The sequence below is a fragment of the Saccostrea echinata genome, unplaced genomic scaffold (assembly GCF_033153115.1).
Source record: "Saccostrea echinata isolate AGI-Se365-2 ecotype Australia unplaced genomic scaffold, CSIRO_AGI_Sech_v1 ptg000030l, whole genome shotgun sequence".
Classification (NCBI taxonomy): Eukaryota; Metazoa; Mollusca; class Bivalvia; order Ostreida; family Ostreidae; genus Saccostrea; species Saccostrea echinata.
Genome location: NW_026889779.1, coordinates 14,998,068 through 15,024,019, shown reverse-complemented (window position 1 = coordinate 15,024,019; position 25,952 = coordinate 14,998,068). Strand labels below are relative to the sequence as shown.

General features: G+C 32.2%; 1 protein-coding gene across 1 annotated transcript in view; it reads right to left on the bottom strand.

Annotated features, from left to right (window-relative positions):
- Window positions 1–903: 903 nt before the first annotated feature.
- Window positions 904–25,952, bottom strand: part of LOC133196418 (COMM domain-containing protein 5-like) — a 44,802-nt gene continuing 19,753 nt past the window's right edge. The window contains exons 5-7 of the mRNA XM_061332311.1: window positions 17,393–17,488; window positions 15,344–15,419; window positions 904–1,120 (exon numbers count right to left, since the gene is read on the bottom strand). Of these exons, the coding sequence (XP_061188295.1) occupies window positions 1,019–1,120; window positions 15,344–15,419; window positions 17,393–17,488 (274 nt within the window). The 3' untranslated portion in view covers window positions 904–1,018. The remainder of the gene's footprint in view (window positions 1,121–15,343; window positions 15,420–17,392; window positions 17,489–25,952) is intronic.

Here is a 25,952-nt window from a genome sequence, read left to right as displayed (position 1 = left end):
ATTGATTTGACTTAAAAATATTAAAGAAATTAAGATTTGTTAAAAATCTAGAAACACTATGAAATATGGACTGCTTTCAAGATTATAACAACTAGCCCAGCTGCAAGGTTTGACATCCAAGCTTAAAGTCTGTTGAATGCATCGTTTGAACTAATGCTTGCTAAGGCAAGACTATAGCAATTCTATAGAGCTATGTACCCTCTATGACCTTGAATGCAGCCATGGTAATGTCCTTCACCTGCTAAATACATCTACAAATATATTGCAGTGTGAGGTGGGGGGGGGGGGGGGTAATCTATTTATCTCACACACACATTCATGCATACAATATCAAACAGGGATGGGGGGTAATTGGTACTAGCCTTGGGAGATTTTTTATGTTACTGATAACCATATCAATTTGAGTATTGACTATTCTAATTTTAGCAGCTTTTATAAAACAAACGTGGAGACTAGTTCACATTCATAAGTATTCAGCAACTCATAGTTGTATTCACACACATATATACTCCTATATTATTCTTATTATGTATAACACATATATACAGTAAAACACACTTACAACAAAGTGCTAGGAATTTTGATTTGTTATAAACGTAATTCTTTATACACATACATGAATATGTTAAGTTCATAAGTTTTAAAACTCAAGGAAATGAAAATCACTTTGTTGTAAGCTGTGAATTCATTATAAGCATGTTTGCTGTAACTGTGTTTAACTGTATATAAAATAAGCTTTTTCAATGAAAGCTTCAACTTTTTAGGGCCATTGATGGAAGAACAGATTGACAGACAGAGGGAAAGTGCCATACTATAATAGATTTATCTAAAAAATACAAATCAAAACTTTTAGCTCACAAGTTATTTCATTCACCACCCATTCGATAAGAATGTTTCCACAAGGACTGTTTTGTTTGATTTATTTTGATACATAAATCAAAAGTTGCTGTAATAAACTTTAAAACAAGAAAAAATTGATTTCTTTTAGGTCCTTGATATTTGTCCCATTAACTATGTGTTAATCTTGAATCTTGAGTATGCTTTTCTTCTCCAAATCTTCCATCTCCTTCAGAACATATGCCACATTATATCGCAGTTGATGAAACTGTGAAACGGGGACCTGGAAAACATTGTAAGAATGTAAATGTTAAAGCTGGGAAAGCTACAGTTGATCTTCTGTATCTCAAAACACTAGTATTTTGAATGACATGGATATGTTGAAGTGATTTGGAAGTCTCAAACACTTTTCTTTATATATTTTAATCTTGACATCTAAAACACTTGGATATCAGATTTTGTCTTGGTCCAATCAAGTAACAGATAACAAGGTTTGACTATCTCTGTGTGTGTGTGTTGGAGGGGGGGGATAGAAAAAAAATTATCCCTCATTTTCCACCATTAGTTAGTCAATGATTTCAACAATTTCATTGAGATTATATTAAGGCTCAATGTCAGCTTAACTACTTGTGGCTATTTTGTTCTCGTGAGTGACAAAATATTCTATATTGTCCAATGGTGTGATGTTTTTTCTTTGATGGTTGATGACTTTTGATTATCACATATGTGATATTTGTTAAATATTTATTTGGCCCGCCCACTTTAAATCATTTGTCAACTCTAAATTCACATGTATACCCCCCTTTTTCTTTTTAAAAAAAAAAAATCTCAACTCACAACAAAACAGAAAAATAAATGTCTGTGTAAGTAATAGCAGTATATAATGCAATTCATTATATGAATAATTTTTAGATAAAGAAAATTCTGCATATAAACAGTGGTACCTTTATGTAGCCTTTAATCATCCCCACCTTTTTATTCATATCCTCTGTAGATATTACAGGTATGTAAAACTGTATTACTATACTAATATAATTATGCTTATTTATTATTTTATATGATTAAATTTCAACAGTTATATAAAAAAATTTAATTTAGGTGTATGGTAAAAAAAAAAACAAAAAAAACACCAAAATATTCAGTTTAACTAAGTAGCCACTCTGCAAAATGACTAAGTCCAAATTAGGTACAAAAAAGTTACACAGAAAAATGACGAAGTCCTGAAAAGTTATGTTTTAGTTACATCTGAAAATGGCTAAGTCCAAAAAGGTACAAAAAAGTTATACAGTAAAATGACAAAGTCCAGAAAAGTTATCTTTTAGTTATACCAGAAAATGGCTAAGTTCAAAAAGGTACAAAAAAGTTATACAGTAAAATGACAAAGTCCAGAAAAGTTATATTTTAGTTACATCTATAAATGGCTAAGTCCATTTTAGGTACAGAAAAGTTATAACTAAAATGTAACTTTTTCTTGAGGTACAAAAAAGTTACAGAAAAGTTATAACTTAGTTATAACTTATTTCGGTATGGGTAGATGCATTTCTTCAGCAACCCCTACACATCAGGTAAAATCAGAAGTCTCTGATCAGACTGTAGCTCTATTTGCAGTATTAATTTGACTTGAATCTATGGCAACAGCAATAAATAGAATCATGATACTTGGTTTAGTCTCATGTTTATATGTGTGCCACCTAATACCATTATTAAGTATGGAGACAAAGTTTTTAATTAATTAAGTTTCAAACAAATGAAATGTAAATGAGACATTTAAGATTGTACCTGGTAACTGGGTATGAATTCTTCACAGTAGTCAAAAATGTAACTTGATGAAGAAACCAAAAAACTTGAGGTCAAATCATAAAAAGAAGCCAAGGTCACTAAATTTTGATACAATTTTATATACCCTGAACATGTTTGTGTATTCTGATTACCCAAAAGTTCAGGAAATTTCAGGTCATTCCTTTAGTCCTTTATGATTAGAATGCTTTTTATACGAAAATGTCTGAAGGAATATCTTACAGTATTCAAGCAAATGACTTAATTTATGCAGCTATTTGGAAGAAATATCTTTTAAATTAAGCTTAATGTAACTTCAATAAAATGTAAGGTTAAAGGTGAAAGGAAAGTCAAGGCCTGTAGCATTTTGACACATTTCAACTGCTAACACCAATACCATAATATATCTGGCTTTAGTGAAAGGTCAAGCAAACTAGAATATCAGATTTGAATTTCTCCCACCATTCAATAACTTTTTAAAAACAAAAATGAAATAACATGGAACCTGAAAGGATGGAGCAATGGAAGACGCAACAAACACCAATCCTCATATATTCCATTACCTTGCATGCATAATAACTTGACAGAGCAATAGGAAGTACAAGATAACAAATTGATGTACAGCATCAAATCACACCACAGACATTAATTTTCTGAACACAATACCCTGGATATATGTCACGAAATGTGCAGGCGCAATGATGGACGTCACAATAAATGCGAGTATCGAAAAAGTGTTTTGTCATTTGCACCTGTAGGAAATTCAAAATAAAATTTAGTAGCAATATTTCTCTAAATTTTCAAGTAACGTTTTCTGAAAATTTGAGTTGCTTTTATACATTACACACTACCATGTTTGGAAGGACTTCTTGTTAGATTTTTTTGATAAAATCATAAATTTATATCTGAATAACATTGAAAAAAATTTGAAATGCATTAATAAAAATAATAAAGACATAATATAAGTCTATTTATAAAATTATTTATTCACATTTACTTTGTTGTATGCTCTCAGTAAGGAATTATTCCATGTAAACAAAAAATAACACCTCAATTCCCCATGTGCACATTCTAACACAACCACAAATAGATCAGCCACTGCTGATAATGATATATAACTGTACATGTATTTCCTGTTAAACTGTGTATTCAATTTTTGTTGACAAGACCAACCTTAGGGCAAATTCATTACCAATTATTTAGAACATCAAGTATTAATTAAGTCAAACCAATATAAGTAAAATATCACCTCTCAGGAAAAAAAAAGTGTTACATGGTTCCTATTTTACCAACACTTATATGCCTTGCATAATGGGCTATCCAGTTGCTTTTCACAAAATGATAAATTACCAAGCAGAACATAACACTAGTGATATTTGAAGTGATTTAAGGACAGGCATCAAATTATTACATCAGTTTACTCCGATTTCATATTATCAATGGAACACATACAGATATTAGTTTATGTCAGCTAAAATTTTATGAATGGTTGAGTATAGTTTACTAAAATGTATGGAATGTTGCCTTCACCTTATTCTTTTAGACAGAATTAGTTTCTATTCAGACAAACAGACAGACATATGTTGCAATATCGATGATGCTATTCATGGGATACACATATATTGATAGCAATTTAAAACATTCCTGATCAGTGCTGAACGTAAAAGATGATGGCAACTTGAAAATGCTAACATGTAAATAATATTAAATTATTTTGTATACTAATTAACATAGTAGGTCACATTGACCAAAACTTTTTTCTATGAATAGTTCAATGAACTGCATAAAAGCAAAGTGAGGGAAGAATATATTAAATTTCAGTTCTGCTATTTGTCTGGTGGGGTGAGATTGCAATCTTCAAGTTCATTAAGTATGTTTTTTCTAAAAATGTCTTGTCTAAAATATTTTTCTACTTGTTTTCCATGAATTATTCTCAAAGTATTCTCCAAGTTTTTATTACATTTTTTCAAAAAACAAATTATTTCATAAAGAACTCAGCTAGACTGTACATGCCCTTTAGCTTTTATGCAACAATATTTACATTTCCAACTGTTTTCTCTGTGATATAACTCTTTGAGAGTTAAGTTTTTGATTTCTCGATATTTACGACTAATTGTAAATTTCACCAAGTGAAAGGTCAACTGCCTAATATGCCAATCGGAACATCGCTTGGCCTTTTCCGACAAGTCAAGGAAAAAAAAAAACTCAACTTAACGAAAAAGGCTCACCAGAGTGATGTTCTGATTGTCTTAAATGCACATCAATCTCTTGCAGCTGTCTTTGTGTCTGATGCTAGTAGGCAGGGATTATGGAAATTAACATGGAATGCCTCGTGCATTTTAAATCTATTCAACAGAATTGTAATTTTTATTTACACCTTTATTTCACTATACATGTAAATATAAAAAAATCACTGTCTACTTTGTTGGGTATGCCAGGGATGTCATCGACAGTTGGAAATGTAGGATAATTTATGCATAATGGACTTTGCCTGTTACACAAATAATCCCACGTTTCCAACTATCGTTGATGCATGCCCTAGCTAACATACCCAACAAACAAGAAAGTGATTCCTTTAATATTATCGATAAGAGTAATTAATCCCCCATCTTTTAATAAAAAAAAAATTGTGCATGAACATAAATCTATACTAAACTTTAGAATATCTTTTGTCAATTTCTCTGAATTGATGTGTACAAAGTAGCTATATGACTTTATACACACAAGAAATAGACGTAAATATACATATTATTGTGGAGAGTATCAACATTGGTTGTTTTATAAGAGCGAAAGGCTTATATAAAATGCTTATACAACAGTTATATAAAATATCTTCTTTTTGCCATCCTATCACTGCAGAGAGCCACTATGCATTAATAATCGTTAATTAGATGGAGATGCATGATAAAGCTACCTGCTATTATGGCATATTATCATAAAACAGGGATCAATAACAATTATAATTGTTACATAATTCCTTTTATTGCATGCAACGTGATGCTTTTAGGTTTGTTAGTACAATACTGCAACATAGAAATAGACTGTACCTTTTTTTTTTTTAAATATATGTTAAAATAAAAGATTTGGAGTGATAGATCAAACTTCCTGGAATATAATGAGAATAAAAAAAACAGGTTATAAAAGATAATCAATATAAATGCATTATTCATAGACAAGTTGATTGTAAAACCAATAAATTAATTTATAAAGTACTTTCATTATTTTCACGTCTAGAAAAGGGTTTTTTTTTTTGTACCAAATAATTCTATACAGTAATGTCAGGTCAATATCTGGAATACCTGCGGTGTGGATATATAATTCTTATTTTCCCCCATACTTATTGTTCTTATGAAAACAAAGAAGGGTAGTGGCACCAATATTTTTTCACTAAATGAAATCTTTCATAATAATAAATTATGTAAATATCAAATTATTAAACTCTTGTCTTAATTATAAGACAAAACCAAAATTTATTGGTAAAATCTTTTATGACAGAATTCCACTTTCTTGGTTTTGTAACAAAACGATATGTTTCATAATTTAAAAATTTGTGTGTACTGATAAAATTTGAAAAGCAATTAATGCATGTATATGGATTGAATTATACATGAACTATTACCATTACATGTATATATCACTTTTACTTTAAAGTTCGGGGTTGTTTGGACTGGCAGCAATCTTTGACCTGTACAAGAGGCCATGTTCTTAAAAATGCCACGTCACTGTAAGTGCAATGGGTTCAAATGTTATAAAACAAAAAAATGTAGGATTTAAATATATTCATAATCAAATACATTTTCGCTTTTCTTAAACTATATAATTACATAAATTGTCTACAATATTGATTTATTACATCTATATTCCATAAACATACAGTGAAAAAAACTGAACAGATTTCCTGATCAGAATGAGGATATCCTCCCAATGTTCTTTAATACTGTAAAATCATTTTTTATTTGCAGGAACTTTATTTTTCACATAATTATGCAAAATGGTCTGCTTGTGAAAATTTCAATCTCATGTATATATTTTTTATCATAGGATAATTAATACACAGCATTGTTATAAATACTAAATACCTATCTTGCAAAAATAAGGTGTCAAAAAATTTGTTGATCTACAGTATTATACATGATCAATTCTTGGTAAACTTAATTTTTCACATTTTTTTTTTTTATGAGGAGATGTACGTAACATTGCTTTCCTAGCTAGGTACTTTAAATATTGTCATTTCATAAGCTATTATTCTAATTCCAATATTTCAAACTTTCATCCTGTGGGGACTTGCAGTTTTCTCATGAAATAAATAATTGTTACATTACTACCTGGTTTATTCAGGACAGTATAGACAGATGTACTATCTTTCTACATTCCAGTTAATCAAGGCAGATTATTGGTATCGTATGATTTCTCCCCAAAGTCAAAAGCAAGATTGTTTATATAATTTTAATTAAATAGGAGTAACATTTTTTAGGTGGTTGCTTTACTTTATAAACTCTTACTCTATCAGTCTTGGGTTGCTGGTTTAATATGAAACAAATGTGAAAAAGCATCAAATTTTTTAAAGTCATTTTTTCATAATGTAATCCTTACTCTTGAGAGTGATTGCACTCTGTGTCTAATTAATATATAAGGAAAACCATCATCAATTTGAAATCATTTTTCAAAATGATTTACTTCAATCAAATGTAAGTTCATGAAACTATAAACACCATATAATATCAAAAAGAGAGAGAGAGAGAGAAAGGCCCATGGGCAACATCGCTCACATGAGCAGTGCATAAATGCATAAACAGTCCCGACCTACACCTAAAGAAGAGGGAGATATGATTTGAACAAACTTGAATCAACACTAACTTAGGATGCTTACATATTTCTTTGACTAACTGTGGCTTTTTCCCTATAAATTTGAATTTCATTGTGGTCCTACCCCCACCCCCTTACAGGATTCTGATGTCATTTTCAGAGTGACTAAATCACAAAAAGTACAAAATGACATCACAATATATGTATATTTTCCAACTCTTTTCAATGATATCAAAATCATTTACTTCTATTAAATGCTTAATATTTTATCAAACCATTCTTAAAACTTTAAAGTAAAATGTCCTTGGAATGAAATTTGAATGACTTAAGCCACTGCTAGCTGAGTAAATTTGTGTCATTTTCACAATAAATGATGTTAATCATTGGGACATTTCATTTTCAGATTTAGAGTGAAAAGCTTTTCTTAGCTGCTGATCTGTAGCTCGCAGGTCTGAAAAAAAATGGGATGCACTGTTTGTCAATTTATTTCTCATTATATCTCATAATATTATACTTGACATGTTCCTCATACATAATCTTTTTATAAATACATTGTACTTTTATAATAAATCTGTATGTAAAAGTCATGCACATGCAAAGCCCGTTGGACCAAATTGTCTTGCCACCCAAAATGGCAGTGTAAATTGGTGAAATTTTTGTGGTCTCAATATCAGAACCAGGAAAGCTATTAACAATATGGTTTATAGATATGTTTTGCTCACAGCACTGTTTAGGCATACTATAAAGAAATCAACAGAATATAGACGTGTACCGGTACAAATAGATCGCTTTTTAAATTGAATTTATTTTTGTAAAGCTATTATTTTATCACATGACATTAATATTAGTTGAAATAACAAAGTATACTGTAAATCACTTTTAATTCGTGAGAACTTTATTTTCACATATTTATGCGAGACAACGTGCATGTGAAAATTTCATTCACACGTATATTAGTATTCCTAAAGATTACACGTGTATTGAACAATAACCACAATTTGTGAAAATTTTGTCTAACAAACTAATTGTCTATCACATGAAAAAAAGGTGTCCCAAAAATTTAGTGATCTACTTACAGTACCCCACTCTGTATTGAATTCAGTTTGGTCACCTTATTTGACAGTCACATGATAAAAGCATATAATATGTACTGCATGGAAGTCATAAACAAATTTTAATATTGCAAGGGTATATCCTAGTTAAAATTAAAAATTTAAGTGATAAATTGTTTCTACATATCTTGTAATTTCAGAAAGTGCTGCTGCTTTAAATAGAATTCAAATTTTAAATTTCAAGTAGTTGAGCTCAAGTTGAAATATGTGTGATCTTAGCTGCAATAATGTAGCCCTCTCCGATTTTTTTTTTTTTTTTTGGTTTGGGAAAATATCAGATTAAAAAAAAATCGGAGAGGGCTACATTATTGCAGCTAGTGTGATCTTTACCTAGTATTTTATGTATTTATCAAGTTATGCTCTCATTGCAATTTCAGAAAAGCAGCAGAACTTTTCAAGCTAAGGAATATTTCCTATAAGTATATATTCAAAAAAAATGATCAAGATCTATTAAGTGTAAATCTGATTAAAATCGGATCATATGATCCCCTCAAATAGATCACTACACAAGGATCTGGAAAAAACCCATTCAGGGTCATCTCCTGGTGATCTTTCAATTATCCAATCAAAAATTTGCTTTCAAGAATTTTGAAGTATCGCGGCATTCTGTTACAGATGTGAAAGCCCCAATGATACACAAACGGAAAATTGTAACCTGGTTTCCGTACCCTGTCAAAAGAACAACCACAGTCTTTTCTGTACAGAAATGAATTTAGTATTTGCTTTTGCTGTGTCGTTTTTTTTTTAGCTCTTTGTTTTGAATGAAATGATGAGATCTTCTCCACAGCTACTTTCAGATTTACATTCAATATCTGGAATGTCGCTTAAGTACGATCTCTCTTACTGGTTAAAATTTTAATATTTTTTTTTAGAAAGTTAACCAAGGGGAGATGACTCTAAATGGAGTTTCCTCAGATCCTTGTGTAGCGATCTATGGGAGCGGATCAAAGGATCTGATTTTAATCAGATTGTATCAAGTGTATGCCCTTGCGAAAAGGCGATTTGACGAGGCACCTCGATATTACGCATGCCAACCCTATACATAAAACATGGTATAATTAATTCAATTCATTCTCTCGATAATGATTGAATAATGGCACTAAACAAAGGTTTCACATTGGTATTAATAGTCTATCTAACATCTGTAAATAATATTCTGTTTAATAAAAAAAAATGCATTTTCACTGTGATAAAATTACTTGATCCACCTCTCACCGCACATAACATGGGTTACCAGGATGACAACATGCCGACAAGTGTATTGTGATAAGTGACTTGTTTATACCTTGCTGTATGGGATTTAAAAAGTGACAAATATTTCAATATCTGATTTTGTGAGGATTTGCTACTTTTATGTGATGTCACAGTAAACATTTCCTATATAAACTAGATATCACTGAGATGGTGGCCATCTCAAAGGGCCCCACTTTAAGCAATGAACATGAAAATGTGAGGAAGCTGAAAAGGGTTTATTTTGAAGAGGAACATTTGTGTACTATTAAGGGATGTGTTGTTTGAGTCTAAAGGGCTTCTATGTCATCCTTGTTATAATAGAAAATGGCATGAAAATCACAGGTGCTCCATACCCTCTATCAAAACACTGCACAAAAATCACGAATGTTGCATATCCTCTATGAAAATTGTTGCATATCCTCTATCAAAATATGGAAGGAAAATCAAAAATGTTCCATAACCTAAGTCAATTGGTAAAGTTTGAGGCTGACTGGACTTAACAAAAAGAAATTATGCTCCGGACAAGAATTTAAATAGAGAAGCTATTTTTGACCTTGACCCTTGACCTAGAAACTTCAATCGAGGCCACTGCACATCCATTGACCAGTCAGGCACTCTTTGAGTGAATTATAAGCCACATTGGACCAAGAGGAGAGAAGATATGCTCTGGACAAGGATTTTTCATATAATTCTGCTATGACCTTAACCTTAGACCTAGAAACATGGTTCAAGGTCACTACACACCCTTAACTCAAAGGCACTCTGTGGGTGAAGGGTGAGCCAGATTGGGCCAAGGAGAGAGAAAATATGCTCCGGACAAGAATTTAAACATAGAGGCTATTTTTGACCATGACCCTTGACCAAGAAACTTTGTTCAAGGTCACTGCACATCCACTGACCAGTGGCACTCTGTGAGTTAAGTATGAGCCACATTGGACCAAGAGGAGAGAAGATATGCTCCGGGCAAGGATTTTTCATATAATTCTGCTATGACCTTAACCTTAGACCTAGAAATATGGTTCAAGGTCACTGCACACCCTTTACCCAAAGACACTCTGTGGGTGAAGTATGAGCCAGATTGGGTCAAGGAGAGAGAAAATATGCTCCGGACAAGAATTTAAACAGAGAGGCTATTTTTGACCATGACCCTTGACCCTGAAACTTCGTTCAAGATCACTGCACATCCATTGACCAGTGGCACTCTGTGAGTGAAGAATGAGCCACATTGGACCAAGAGGAGAGAAGATATGCTCTGAACAAGGATTTTTCATATAATTCTGCTATGACCTTAACCTTAGACCTAGAAACATGGTTCAAAGCCACTGTGCACCCTTTACCCAAAGACATTCTGTGGGTGAAGTATAGCCAGATTGGGCCAAGGAGAGAGAAGATATGCTCCAGACAAGAGATCTCAGACAGACAGATGGATGGACGAACGGACAGACTGATCACTGTACGGCGCCCACAGAGAAGGGCCCTAATTAGGCCCCACCCCCTTTATGCAGCCTTAACACTGCTGCGATGTGGAGGGAGTAAATGAATAAGTTAGGAACACACAGTTATATTTTAAGATGGTGTCTTATAAATTATACAGGGAAATAAAGCAAGAAATAGCACTTTTTTGTGAGCAATAAATATAGACCTTTTTCAGTGAGTGGCACCGTAGCTCTCTGGTCATCCATGCCAATTTTTTCAGACCAGCGAGCTACAGATATGCAACTAAGTTTTTCAATATTTTTTTAATATAAGAGCTTTTTATGCATTTCAGTGTAGTGACAATCAAGTTTAAAAGCAATGTCTGTATTAAATTACAATTGAACTCAGAGAAGGTGTGGACTTTTATAACAATGTGATAACAGAGAATTTAATAGCAAGAGTTATACAATATATTGTGATAAATGTTATTGTCAAAATATTACATAAATATCCACTGGTAATCTTATATTGAGACATGTAGAATAATGCAAATAGTTGTTATTTGATACAATATAGCCCTTTGAGGTAATTGATCCATACTCATTACATAGATATGTCGACTTCACAGAAATCTGTAAGGAGGTTTAATCCTGAGCTTTTGGACAGATTTTTTTCCTGATCTCTATTTCTAAAATGTGCTCCATATGTACATTTTTTTTTTACAATAAATTTGGATTCTACAATACCAATTTAACTATATTAAATTAAAACCCCTCAAATTCTATACAATGAGCATAAAGTGAGAAACTGCATTTTGTTGTGGAAGATTTTTTTTCTAGAAGAAAATTATCCATTATATATTTCTTTTTGGGAGCAGTTCTGTTAAGTTTGGATTCTAATTTGGGACCAGGAAAAACATCTCACTGCACAAAATTACTCTTTGTGCAGCATGCATGGAAAAATAGGAATCCAAACCGAACCGAACAACTTGGACCGCGGTTTTGATTATTTCGGGAACCATAAGAGCCCTATACCCTAGTCCTCAAATTGGTAGTTTTAGTAATTTTCAGATACAAGAAGTTTCTAGCATGCTTTTATGCTATATTGGTCAGAAATGCTATAGCAACATGTAAGTCATGATAGTTTACCGAAAATTTAAGAAAATATTAACTTCAAATCTGTGTCCAAGCCCTTTTAAGGACATTCATAACATAGTTTTGAACTTATTCTTATTCCCTAGCCTGTATAATTTAAGAGTTTCAATAATTAAAGGACCTTTGTGAGATTTCATTATGTTTGGTAATGCTGTACATCTCCTCTGAATCAAATTTTGAGGAAATATCAGTTAAAACTATATTTTAAAAAAAATTCTTTAAAAAAACACAAGGATTTTCATCATTTGATATCTGTTAAAAACTCCAAGTGATGTATGCTGATTTTTTGGCTTAAACATGTGATGGTACATGTTAAATTATTTAATTTGCATACAATCCAATCACTAAGAAATCTGCAAAATTAGAGCAATAATAAAAGGTAATCCTACCAGACATCATTAGAAATTGACATTTTATTTGATAAATCATATTAGATACAATTTATTTTTCTGAAAATTGCAGCAGCAATTAAGCTCCATTATTAACCCTGAAGGAATTTAAGATAAAGTATCTCAGTCTGTAGTTCTTTGATGTTAATGATATGTCTTGAATACAAAACTCCACCCCCCCCCCCCCCCCCAGCTTAATTAGTAAAAAAAATATATCTTTACCATAAAAAAACCATAACATGGCCTGCAACTCGTCGCCATTTTCACCCTGATCTCGGCTTTAAGTGCCATAAGTCTAAAACTATGCTTGTTTCAATCTATGATACATATTTTCATAATTTATAAACTGTTTACATTCTTGGATGATCAATCATTTTGTTTTCAGAAATATTTTTAATATGCATTTAAGTCAATATTTGTCTACTTCCAGCAGAGATAAGATGAAATTAAAAAAAAATGGTCCAATAGCATAAAGCATAGACACAGAGTACATTTCTTAATGTCAATTAAGATTTTTTGCTCTCTTATATTTATAACTCTTTTCTTCCTTTGTAATGCCCAAATTATCATGTTAGCAAAGTTCCTATTTTTTGCAGCTATCACCTTGAACTTGTTTAAAAAATCTTAAAGGTTACACTGTATCCTTGACAAAAATGAATTTGTGTGAGTATTGTCTCGTAGCAGTTTAAAATATGCCAAACAACTATCTATCAAAAATCCAACTTTTTTTTAAAGCCTTAAACTTTTGACAATTGATATACATTTTGTAACTAATGATTTGTGATTACATACCATACTATGTGCAAATTACTTATCCATTTGCATGCAATTTTATCTTTTGTACTTTATTTCTTATTTGCAAAAGTGACCTTGACCTTTGTCTTATAGGCTTGAAACTCAGTAGGGATCATCTTCATTCTATGCACTTCATAAGTAAAGAAATCACAACAGATCAAATAACGGTCCAGGTATTGTTTAGTAATAATTTTTTCATCCACATATGACCTAGACATAAAAACACAAGAGATTTTCCTCATGTGATTTTGAAAGCTGATTGTGAAATATGAACTTAGTACAGTGACTCATTCATTAGTTAATTTAACACCTGTCTGCCATAATACTCAGCAAGTTCTTCATAAGCAGCATATTAAAGTACACTGAAAACTGTTTACTGAAACTCCCTTTTTTCATTGTTTTATTTCCCCTCAATTTTTTTAATAAATAATCAGAATCTTTTTCGTCTGATATTTTCTTACAAAACAGTAGGAGTGTATAATTTTTCAATTTGTTGAAATATTTTTTAGGATTAATATTCAGTTTCTTCAATTTGACTTCCAGGGAGGTTTGTTCAACAAGGCTTGTTTACCACAGAATTATATGCTGATAACTTAATAACAACTGTTTTTGTATCTTATTTCATCTTTCACATGAAAATATGATTTTATACAAAACAATAAGCCTACATGTATATTTCATAAAAAAAATATGATTTTATACAAAACACTTAGCCTACATGTATATTTCATAAGAAAAATGGTTTTTCTCATAACATTTTATTACATGTAATGGTAATTAAAATTTATTTATGGATTATGTAAATATATTTTCAATGACTCATAGAATTTTGCACTGCATCTGAACATAAAATTGACATTTAGTCATAAACAAGAGACCCATCGGCCAAAATTCTTCCCTAAGTCAGCAAGATTGTCTTGCTATTCTTCAGATTTTTTTTTCATTTTAACAATTTTTTTTTCTTTTATATTCCCATGAAAAAGTCAAACCAAACTTGAATACAAACTACATGGGGATTCTGAATATCAATTTGACTAACATGGCATTGCTTTAATTTTTTAAAGATTTTTGTCTGTATACATGCATTAAATAAAATTCAATCCCCTATTTTGGCTGCACTTCAGCCTGGGTGTCTATAATTCAAACAAACTTGAAAATTTAGACTAATGCTCGACACTTTTGGCATTTCAGCAGTGAGGGATCTTTTTTGTGCCAGCACCTACTGGGACATGGTTTATAGGGTCTCATCCGAAGGAGTTCTACATTGAAGACTTTTGGCCCCTCTGGGCCCTTGATTTGAGGGGCCAGCCCCTTTCTCTTAATTGATATCAACTCAAAGCTAGCTCTTATGATCTTGAACACTTTCTGTTCTTCAACTCTTAGTCTAATAATTTGTGAATTCCTTTTTGTTTCAGAGATATGTATGAAAGAAATATTAAGAGGACAGCCACATCAATCCTTAATAGGGCTGTATTGCTTTTCAAAATGTTCAAAAAGCATCTAAGATTTAGGGTTATGGCCCCTTGTGACTCCTAATTATGTAGCATATGATCAAAATATTAGTATTTACATTTGAAGATTGTTAAAATGAACATTTTTGCTTCAGTGTAACAAATGTTATATAACAACGTTGACTACAATTGGTACATGTATAATCTTTCAAAGGGGGTAAGAAGACCAATGAACAACATGGAGGACAGGAACACTCATATATTCTGATGTCTCAATAATGACCTACTAAAGAGTATCATGTTTCCCAAAACATTGCATCTAGGTAGTCTTTCATTTGAAATACCGTGATAACAATATTGAAGGATGTTTTTACCTCAAATAAATGTATCCTTCCATTGCTAAGTTTCATCTCCATCAAAATTGTTGGCTCCAATACTCTATTGAGAACACTGAAATTTGAATAACAAAGTATCATTAAAGAAATATGTTCTTAATAATTACAGAACTACATGTAGAAATATGTCCATAGGACATGAATGCCCCACCCTAGGATCATTAGTTAGGTGTAAGTTATGTAAGGTCAAGGTAAAATAAAATGGACACAGTTGATGAATTCTCACCAAATTATGCATCAGTGCATAAGCTTACATAAAATATCTTTGAAACTGAACCAAATGCAACTTATAAGAAAAGTAAGGTCAAGGTCATAAATTTTAATGCAGTTAAACAGCACTCACTAAATGTCTTGATTTTTTTCTTAAAAATGAGCTAAACACAATTTTGAGAAAATTGAAGTTAAGGTCAAAGGAAAGATCATGGCAAAATGTTGATGCAATTGATTAGCTTTTATCAGTATGTACCAGCATATGAAGTATGATAGAAATATCTTAAAAAATTTCTTTGAAACTTAGCTAAACACATATTTAAGAAAAATGAGGTCAAGGTCAAAGGAAATGTAAAGGTGAAAAATATTGATGAAATTGAATAGGTCTCCCAATATGTATATGTAGCTAAACACAATTTTGAGAAAAGTGAAGTCAAGGTCAAAAGAAAGATCAGGGCAAAGTGTTGATGCAATTGAATAGATTTTATCAATATGTACCAGCATATAAGGTTTGATCAAGCTATCTTGAATAGTTATTTTCAAACTTAACTAAGCACAAATTCAAGAAAAGTGAAGTAAAGGTAAAAAAAATGTTAATGAAGTTGAATAGTCTTACTAGTATGTATCAGCAGATAATGTTTGATAAAATATTTAAATTTAAATAGGTTCTTTGAAACTAAGATGAACACAAATTTTAGAAAAGTGAGGTCAAGATCAAAGGAAAGGTCAAGTTCAAAAAATGTCTATGAGAAAGTTGAATAGCTCTCATCAACATGACTATCAGCATTTAAAGGTTTGATAAAAATATCTTAAATAGTTACTTTGAAACACAATTTTTTGAAAAGATCAATGGAAAGGTCAAGGTCAAAATTTATTGATGAAGTTGAATAGCTCTCATCAATGTGTATCTAAAAAAAGAAATTTGATAAAAAATATCTTGAATAGTTTCTTTGAAACTGAACTAATTGTAAAGTGTGATGGAAGGACAGACAGAAGGACTGAAGAACAGAAGACAGACATGACAAACACTATGTGCTCTGGCCATATTCATGGTTGGGCATAATAAGACTGGGCATCTACTTTTTTGTTTGTTTTTATTCGTAAGTGATAAACTAAAAGAATGTGATGTAAGAGGTAATCTTTTTGCCGTGATTTTCTGGAAATCTGGACCAATAAACATTAAACCTCCTCGATATCAACACTAACATTTTACAACATCTATATATAGTCATAGCCTAGTGGTAATTAATGTATACTGACAAAACTGCGCTGCACTCCTGCTGTTTAATTTTTTTGTTATAAAGGAGCTAGTGCATGTGAACTTAGAATTCTGGTTAATGAGTACCTAAACCACTTCATAAATCACATCACATCACATACACTAATATAATCTAGATGTCTTGTCTCTAGTCCTCTTACTGAAAGATATAGTTATATAACACCTAATTGCAATTCAACACAGCACTACTTTTAGAAGTGCATAAAATATTTAATATATGAATAAGTACGCACTGTGAATTGAATGCGCATTTTTTAGGTTGTGTAACTTCAATTTTTAGTTATTGTGTAACATAATTACTGTGAATCCTTTAGCATATGTAAAATAAGTTCCATTTTAACCAGAATTTAATTAGAATACTATCATTACTTCTAATGGAGGACCACATGCGTCAGGTATACTCCAAATAATCTAATGTACTAATAATAATTTTACTGTAGGCCATCTTCAGTCAGGTGCTTAGCATCACATGCTATCTGCTATTAATAAAACATCCCTACTGCATATTGTCAGATCAATTTGAACCCAAATCCCCTTACCTTGTTGATATGGCAACATCTACTCTCCATTTGAGTTGCTCAATCTTTGGCAATCTTGGCCTGCTGTCTAAAATCTTGTTTTCTATCCGTGGTCTCCTGAAAAAAAGACAGAAAGACACAGTGGTAAATAGTGACCTTGGATTAAGACCAGAGGACCAGGGGTCTTGACAGTCACCTGAGTACCATGAGCTTTGAACCCAATTATCATTTCATATTCATACAGCTTGTCTCCTGGGAGTAAAGAAAAAAATACACTGTATAATTAATTATATAATAGTGTTGTACTTTGCATAAACTATGCCTAAATAGTAGTCAGGGTTTGACACATGGTGCACGAGCCGGAGGAGAGTGCACTATGTGTCAAACCCTGACTAACTATTTAGGCATAGTGCATGATAAGTACAACACTATTGTTATTATTATGCTGACTGTTGTATAAAAACGACAATATTTTCTCCATTTCCAATGTTTCATCACCTCTTACATTCATGCTAGTACACCCCTATTATGACATCACATTGTGTTACATGTATGTCATAATCTTTTTTTCTGAAAGTTCCATGCATTAGGTATAATGTACAGATAGTTTCAGAGAATTTAGATGAGTGAAAGGGAAAAAATTGCAAGAAACTATTTTAGAAAAATTGTGGGTTTTTTTGTTCTTTAAGTCTAAAATATTTGAAACTAAGTTTATATATATAATAATACGGTGTGTCTGTGGCTAAATCAGTACCGCGTTGGACTGACAATCTCGTTGGTCGTGAGTTCGATCCCCGGCTTGGCCGCTGTCGGATTTTCTTCAGAAAAAGAAGCCGTGCACTATTTCGGCATAGTATGTTTACTCTATATAAATCCTTGGAACACTATGTGAAAATAGTTGGGTATTGATTATATAGAGACAAACTGACAGAAAACATAATAATTCAAAATATATTACCAATGTAGCCAGATCCCAAGGCTGTGATCCCTGGATTCAGGGGACATGAATTTTACAATTTTTTTGTAGAGAGCTATGTGCTCAATATAACAAGGCAAAAGATATGTCTGTATCATGAGTAAAAGAGAGCATTTTCAAAAATATAATGCATTTTCAATATAAGATAAATGAAGTTCCACCCAAAGGCCTGAGCCAGGGGCCTTGAGGCCATGAATTAAAATTTAAATGAAAGGGCTTAGTATGTTTTTTTTAATCATTGAAACAGTTTGCTTGCTAAATGCTCAAGCATAACTAAATAAGAAGATTTTCAGAGATGTATTTTCAATATAAGAAAATTGGTTTGAAATTGTTTTCAGTCATTTCAGAGAATAAGCTGAAAATGTTCAAAAGCTAACAGACAATGAAACAGGGCAAGTTGAAGCATGACATTGGACAGAAGTATAAATAGCAATAGATCACTGAGTGAACATCTATTAAAAGGACCCTCTATAAATTTTACAATAAGAGTTCTAGAGTGGCTGGTACCCTGTGTTGAAAATGAAAAAAACTCAAAATTTACATATTTATAATTAAAAAAAAATTTTTTTTAATGCCCCCACCAAAAAGAAAACAACAAAAAACAACAACAACATTTTTCATCAGTAATATTTATTAAGCCTTGAAGGCATCTAGTGTACAATACAAAATATTCAAGTCCTGTCACTTTAAAATTAAAATGATCTTTGTAAGTAAATCATTAACTACCTATGGCTGATACTAGCAGAATGAAATAGTTTTAAAATGTTCAGAACACAATAGGGAGAGGCTTGGTATATTGTTATGTTCTGAATATAATAACCATGTAGATTTCTTTGTTCATCTTGGGGGGGGGGGGGGGGGGTAGCTTTTTCATCACAAAACTTAGCAGAGATTTATCACCCACCTATCTTCTCTTTTCTGTTGTCGTCTTTTGGGGGGGGTTCTTTTTGGGGTGTTTTTTTTATTAAATCACTGTTTTTGTTTGTTTTTAATTTTAAAGGAGATTTATCACCCACCTATCTTCTCTTTTCTGTTGTCGTCTTTTTTTTTGGGGGGGGGGGGGGGGGGAGATGGGTGTTTTCTTTTTGGGGTGGTTTTTTTGTCATAAAGATTTTTTATTAAATCACTGTTTTTGTTTGTTTTTAATTTTAAAGGAAAAGTCTTTCATAAGGTGGAAGGTTTCATAACAAGACAAGGTCAATGGTCCCATGTCAACAAACAAAGAGTCATGCTCCCGCATAATACTACAGTAAAAATATATTTACCGGTACAATCACTACTGAAGTAGCCAAGATAAAGACTTAACTATTCAATTATTTTTAAAACTGATAATGAAAATGTCACAGTTAATTCATTATAATTGTTCTTAAAAAAATTGCAAAATGCATACAATCTCCAAACTTCAATGAAATTTACATAAATACATAAATACTGATAAATAAAAGCTTAAGGAAGTCTATTAGGTCTTAGCCTCCTGTCTGAGGTTGATTTTGATGGATAAGAACATTCGTTGATCTGTAAATGTACTTTTTTCTACAGGGTCATAATTCTGTGGAATCAAAATCTCTGTTCAATGCACAGGGAGAAAATTATGTAGATTTCTTAGATTGCCTCTATCTGCCCTAAACGTACTTAAGTACACTGAGACATATTTTCACAGAAAATCTGTGACCACATACATAGTGCAAATTAATACAACATGGAAAAAAGTACTTCTACAGTCATTTGATCATCTCATATTATAATGATGAATGAACACAAAGTTTGTTATATTTTTGATGAGGGAACTCATCCTATAACTCTTTTCATCTATTGACATATGATAAATATCCCTTTGACAGGCATATTTTACAAGGTCTAGTGTACCAATTAAAGTCTAATTTTTAAGAATATGATGATTTATCATGACATATTGTATTTAATGGTAGAGACCTAGCTAAATACTCTGTTGTAATAACAGAAAGTTATGTTGGCTACTTTATATATATATACATGTATATATTTTCATTTCTTACTTGCAACAGGGAATTATTTAATCTTAGACTAATTATAAATCCTGGATTTTCAGAAAATTTTGAAATCAGTGTAGTGCCTGAAGACTAACTTAGTTTTGCTTGAAATATCAGTTTTCACTGTAGTAGATACTGCGGTCTAAACAGGTGTGTATATAAAAAGCTAATATAATTGAATTATTGTTTATTTTTATTCATTCATGTTTTTATTGTGTTCCAATTTCATATTTTTATTGTTTTATTTTGAGTCATAATTATCATTTCTAGGGTAAATGCCTTTAATGTAGTGTATCTGGTGTTCTACTGTTGTATCTGTGGAAAATAATGACGCATGCGCAGATGGGGGTTAGTCGATTTTTGATGCCAGGCATCGACTAACCCCTATTTGCGCATGCGTCATTATTTTCTACAGATACAACAGTAGAACACCAGATACACTGCATTAAAGGCATTTAACCTAGAAATGATAATTATGATCAATAAAAACAATAAAAATATGAAATTAGAGCACAATAAAAACATGAATGAATAAAAATAAACAATAATTCAATTATATTAGCTTCTTATATACACACTTACCCATTTAGACAGTATCTACTACAGTGAAAACTGTTATTTCAAGCAATTACCTAAGTTAGTCCTCAGGCACTACACCTGATTTCAAAATTTTCTGCAAATCCAGGATTTATAATTAGTCTAAGATTAAATAATTCCCTGTTCTGGATGGTAATTAACAGATAAAAATCAGAATATATGTCAATTCTAGGTGTACCCCCACCCATAGCAGATTTTACTCTTTATATTAACAGTGTCTTTTAATTTTTGTGTCCCCATAATCAAAGATTTGGGGACATTTAGTTTTTGCTCAGTACATCAGTGTGCCAGTCCATCTGTCTGTCTGTTGGTTTGTCTGCAAAAACCTTTAACCTTGCCCATAACTTTTGATTGGTTGGAGCTATTGCTTACATATTTCATGTCTTTTCCTTGTAACAAGACCTTTCTTCCTTTTTTGGGTACTAACATATTTGACTTTTTGACCTTGGAGTTTGACCCGCTTTTGCAAAATTTACCAAACTTTAACCTTGGCTATAACTTTTGAACAGTTGGTGATTGGGCTTTCATACTTTACATGTGTATTCTTTGTGGTAAGACCTTTCCTTTGGTACAAATATTTTAGACCTTTAAACCTTGACATTTGGCTCACTTTAAAAAAAAAAACTTTAACCTTGGCCATAATATTTGAATGGTTGGAGCTAGCACTTTCATATATTACACACATGTATTCTTTGTGATAGGACCTTCCTTGGGTACCAACAATTTTTTACCTTTCAGCCTTGACATTGCAGCTTGACCCACTTTTGAAAAACTTTATCTTTGGCCACTTTTGAACAATTGGAGCTAGGGCTTTTATATTTCACAGCTGTATTCCTTGTGACAAGGCCTTCCCTTGCGTTCCAACAATTATGATCCTTTGACCTTGATCTTGGAGTTTGACCTACTTTTGAAAAACTAAAACCTTGAGCATAACTTTTGAATGGTTTGTTCTATGGTTTTCATATTTAATAAGTGTTTTTCTTGTGACAAGACCTTCCCATGGATACTAACAATATTGACCCTTTGACCTTGGAGTTCAACCTACTTTTGTAAAACTTCAACATTTGAATGGTTGGTGCTAGTGTTTTCATGTGTATTCCTTGTGATGAGACCTTTCTTTGGGTACCAACATTTTTTATCTCTTGACCTTGACCTTGAAGTTTGACTTGCATTTGAGAATCTTTAACCTTTGTCATGTGCTGCCATTTGAGGGCATCAGTGTTTCACAAACACATTAACTCTGTAAATACATATGACATTTAAATAAAACATTTCTAAATCCTTGAATAATTAAAGTTATGCCTTTTGTCAGAAATTTCACAGAATGGAAAAGTTTGCAAATGACCTTGTTTTTTCCAAATAGCTTTGGTTCAAGTCAAGGCAAACCCTCTGGTCATAAGCAAACTTTCTGCCAAGTATTATATTCTGTTGTACATGTATCATCACTAGAAAATTATGGGTCGGACATGAAGCAGGATGAAGAGAAAGACACATATCTCCCCACCATATTTTAGAAACATCACAAGTTCAGAAGACTGTCCGTTACTACTCAGATGTTTTTGGTTTAGTACAGGTTATTTGTAATTCAGTGTCTGCTTGGTTGATAATTATTATAAAACCACGAGAATTACTTTTCACAAGCAAAATTATATCCATAACGTAAATCAAAATCAATGAAGTATTAATTTTACAAAATAAAAAAAAATAATTCGCCGGGTATGGATCTCGTATAAAAAATACTCCTCCAGCATATAAAATCATTCCAAGTGGAATACTTTTTTCCAAGCAGAGAAAATTGTTCCCAAGTGGAAGACTTTTTCCCTAGTTTTAAAAATCATTCCCAGTGGAAGACTTTTTCCCCAACACAGAAAATCATTTCCAGTAGAAAACTTTTTCCCCAGTACAGTGTATAGAAAATCATTCCCACAGTGGAAGACTTTTTTCCTCAGTATAGAAAATCATCCCCAGTGGAAGACTTTTTCCCCAGTATAGAAAATCGTCCCCAGTGGAAGACTTTCTGTATAATATACTCCTGATCTGGCTAATAATTTAAATCTACATAAACCCTCTGTTGCTACAGAGCTATCATTGTTCATTTAGATGAGAAATTTCGTAATGTTGTGCAAAGAAAAACCTTGGGAAAATGTAATGAAAACTTCTTTGGTTTATTTCACATATCAAGAACTCAGAAGTTTTCATCTTTGAAAAGGAATTATTCATTTCTTAGACTAAAATAAATGAATGAGTGAATAAGACTATAGAAAACTGACACAGAGGGGGTCCCATGGAGGGCTGTCATAGGAAAGTGATAGCTGTACTTGATACAGTAATGTTTACTAGAATACAATATAGCACATAAGTTTATTATGTAAAAAAAATTACTTATATAAGTGTAAGAATTACTTAATATATTTAAAAATGTATATACATACAGACATATAATATATTCAATAAAAACTTGCCTAATTCAGACACCACGGGTCCCAAAGAAATTGGCCTGATTAGACAACATTCCATATTTAATAAACAGCATTTTAAACAATAGAATTTACTGAAAGTGGCTTAAAGTTTCATCACATTAGGCAAGATTTTGGAATACATAACATTAGACAAGTTTCACTGAATACAGTATCATGTATACAAACAAATAAGAAACAAAATGCTTTGAGCACAAAACAATTTGGTGTCTCTCTCTTGTAATTAACTATCTTTATAGAAAAATTGTAAGGTGTTATATGATGAAAACTGTTAAAAAGAGGAAGTGATATGACCCCAAAATCCAAGACTCCTTTCTACAAAATTGGATAACTTTACGATGAAAACTCGTTAAGCTATTGTGTCACAACAAAACTTTTGAAGGACAGACAACCAAAAAAAAACAAGAGGCCCAAGGTCCTTAACGGTCACCTGAGTGTAATACAACAATTTAGAAGTTAAATACACTGACAGATGAAGCTTTGTTGCCCTAAAGCAAGAGAAGTAGGAAGATCAGGATCAACAAAATAATTAGTCTAGTATTCAGTATCAACTCATAACTTAAGTTCTAATCTGTCCCCCACTTAATAATATCACCATGCAGACTAGTGCTTCTGTACTATTTTTAAACCCATATTAAGACCTCTAGCATTGACCTCTCTTATGGTCTTTGAAGAACTTTTAATAAAATAAGTTATTTTTGTCTCATTTTTATTTATCTATTACTTACAGGTATGCCTGATTATTAAAACTAAGAAAGTACTTTTTGAATTTTACGATAAACATTCTTGCATAATTATCTTATTCTATTAATCTTTCAAATACATTATTTACAGTGATTAATTATCAAAGGTGAATGGAAAAGGGGAATAACTTCTCTCAGTAGAATACAAATTAATAGAGCCCTGTCCAGGACCAGAATGCTTAGACAAATTGTCCAGATGTTCAAAAATCTGGTAGAAATACACTTACTTATATCATTTAAACTTTTACTCAGTTTGCTTTCGATATGCCCAGAAGCAGAGAAGAATTTCACAGGTACAATGCATTTTCACTACAGATTCAACAAAGCCTTACACTAACACCAGAACCCAAGACCAAAGGTCAAGAAATTTACAAATTTGGAAGAGTTACCCTCATCATCATAACTATGGACTTCAAAGAATTAACACTTTTCCACTATATTATCAAAAGCCCCCCCCCCCCCTCCTCGTTATGCCAGAACCCCTGACCCTAGGACCACAAGATTTAAAAATTCTGTTCGAAGCTCCCATCTTCATCATAGCTAAGCAATTTATTTATCAGCTCAACACTAAGGAGCAGACAGGATTAGTTAATGATTAATTAATAGAATTAATGCATTTTCACTATATAATCAATAGAGCCCCCCCCCCCCCTCCTCAAGAACCCCAAAAACTGAGGCCATGTATTTAAAAATTTTGGAAGAGGCATCCTTGCCTATCATAATCATGCACTTAGTTTGTTTAAATAATCTCCAGTAGCAAAGAAGAAGATTTTCATAGAATCAATGCATTTTCACTATATAATCAATAGAGCCCCGCCCTAACACCAGAACCCCTGACCCTGGGGCCATGAAATTCACAATTTTTAAAAAGGCATCCTTATTCATCATAACCATGCACTTAGTTTGTTTAAATAATCTCCAGTAGCAGAGAAGAAGATTTTCAAAGAATCAATGCATTTTCACTATATAATCAATAGAGCCCCACCCTAACACCAGAACCCCTGACCCTGGGGCCATGAAATTCACAATTTTTGAAAAGGCATCCTTATGCATCATAACCATGCACTTAGTTTGTTTAAATAATACCCAGGAGCAGAGAAGAAGATTTTCAAAGAATTAATGCATTTTCACTATATAATCAATACAGCCCTGCCCTAACACCAGAACCCCTGACCCAAGGGTCATGGCTTTCACAATTCTGGAAGGGGCCCACATCCTCATCATAACTATGTACTTAGTTTATCACCTTAATGCCCAGGAGCAGAGGAGAAGATTTTCAAAGAATTAATGCATTTTCACTATATAGTCGATAGAGCCCCGCCCTAACACCAGAACCCCTGACCCTGGGGCGATGAAATTCACAATGTGGGAAGAGGCTCTCTTGTTCATCATAACTATGTACTTAGTTACTTTATTTAATACCCAGGAGCAGAGAAGAAGATTTTCAAAGGATTAATGCATTTTCACTATATAATCAATAGAGTCCCGCCCTTACACCAGAACCCCTAACCCCAGGGCCATGAATTTCACAATTTTGGAAGAGGCACTCTTGCTCATCATAACTATGTACTTAGTTACCTTATTTAATACCCAGGAGCAGAGAAGAAGATTTTCAAAGAAATAATGCACTTTCACTATATGATCTATATAGCCCCACCCTGGGGCCAGAACCCCTGACCCTGGGGCCATGAATTTCACAATTTTGAAAGAGGCACTCTTGCTCATCATAACTATGTACTTAGTTACTTTATTTAATACCCAGGAGCAGAGAAGAAGATT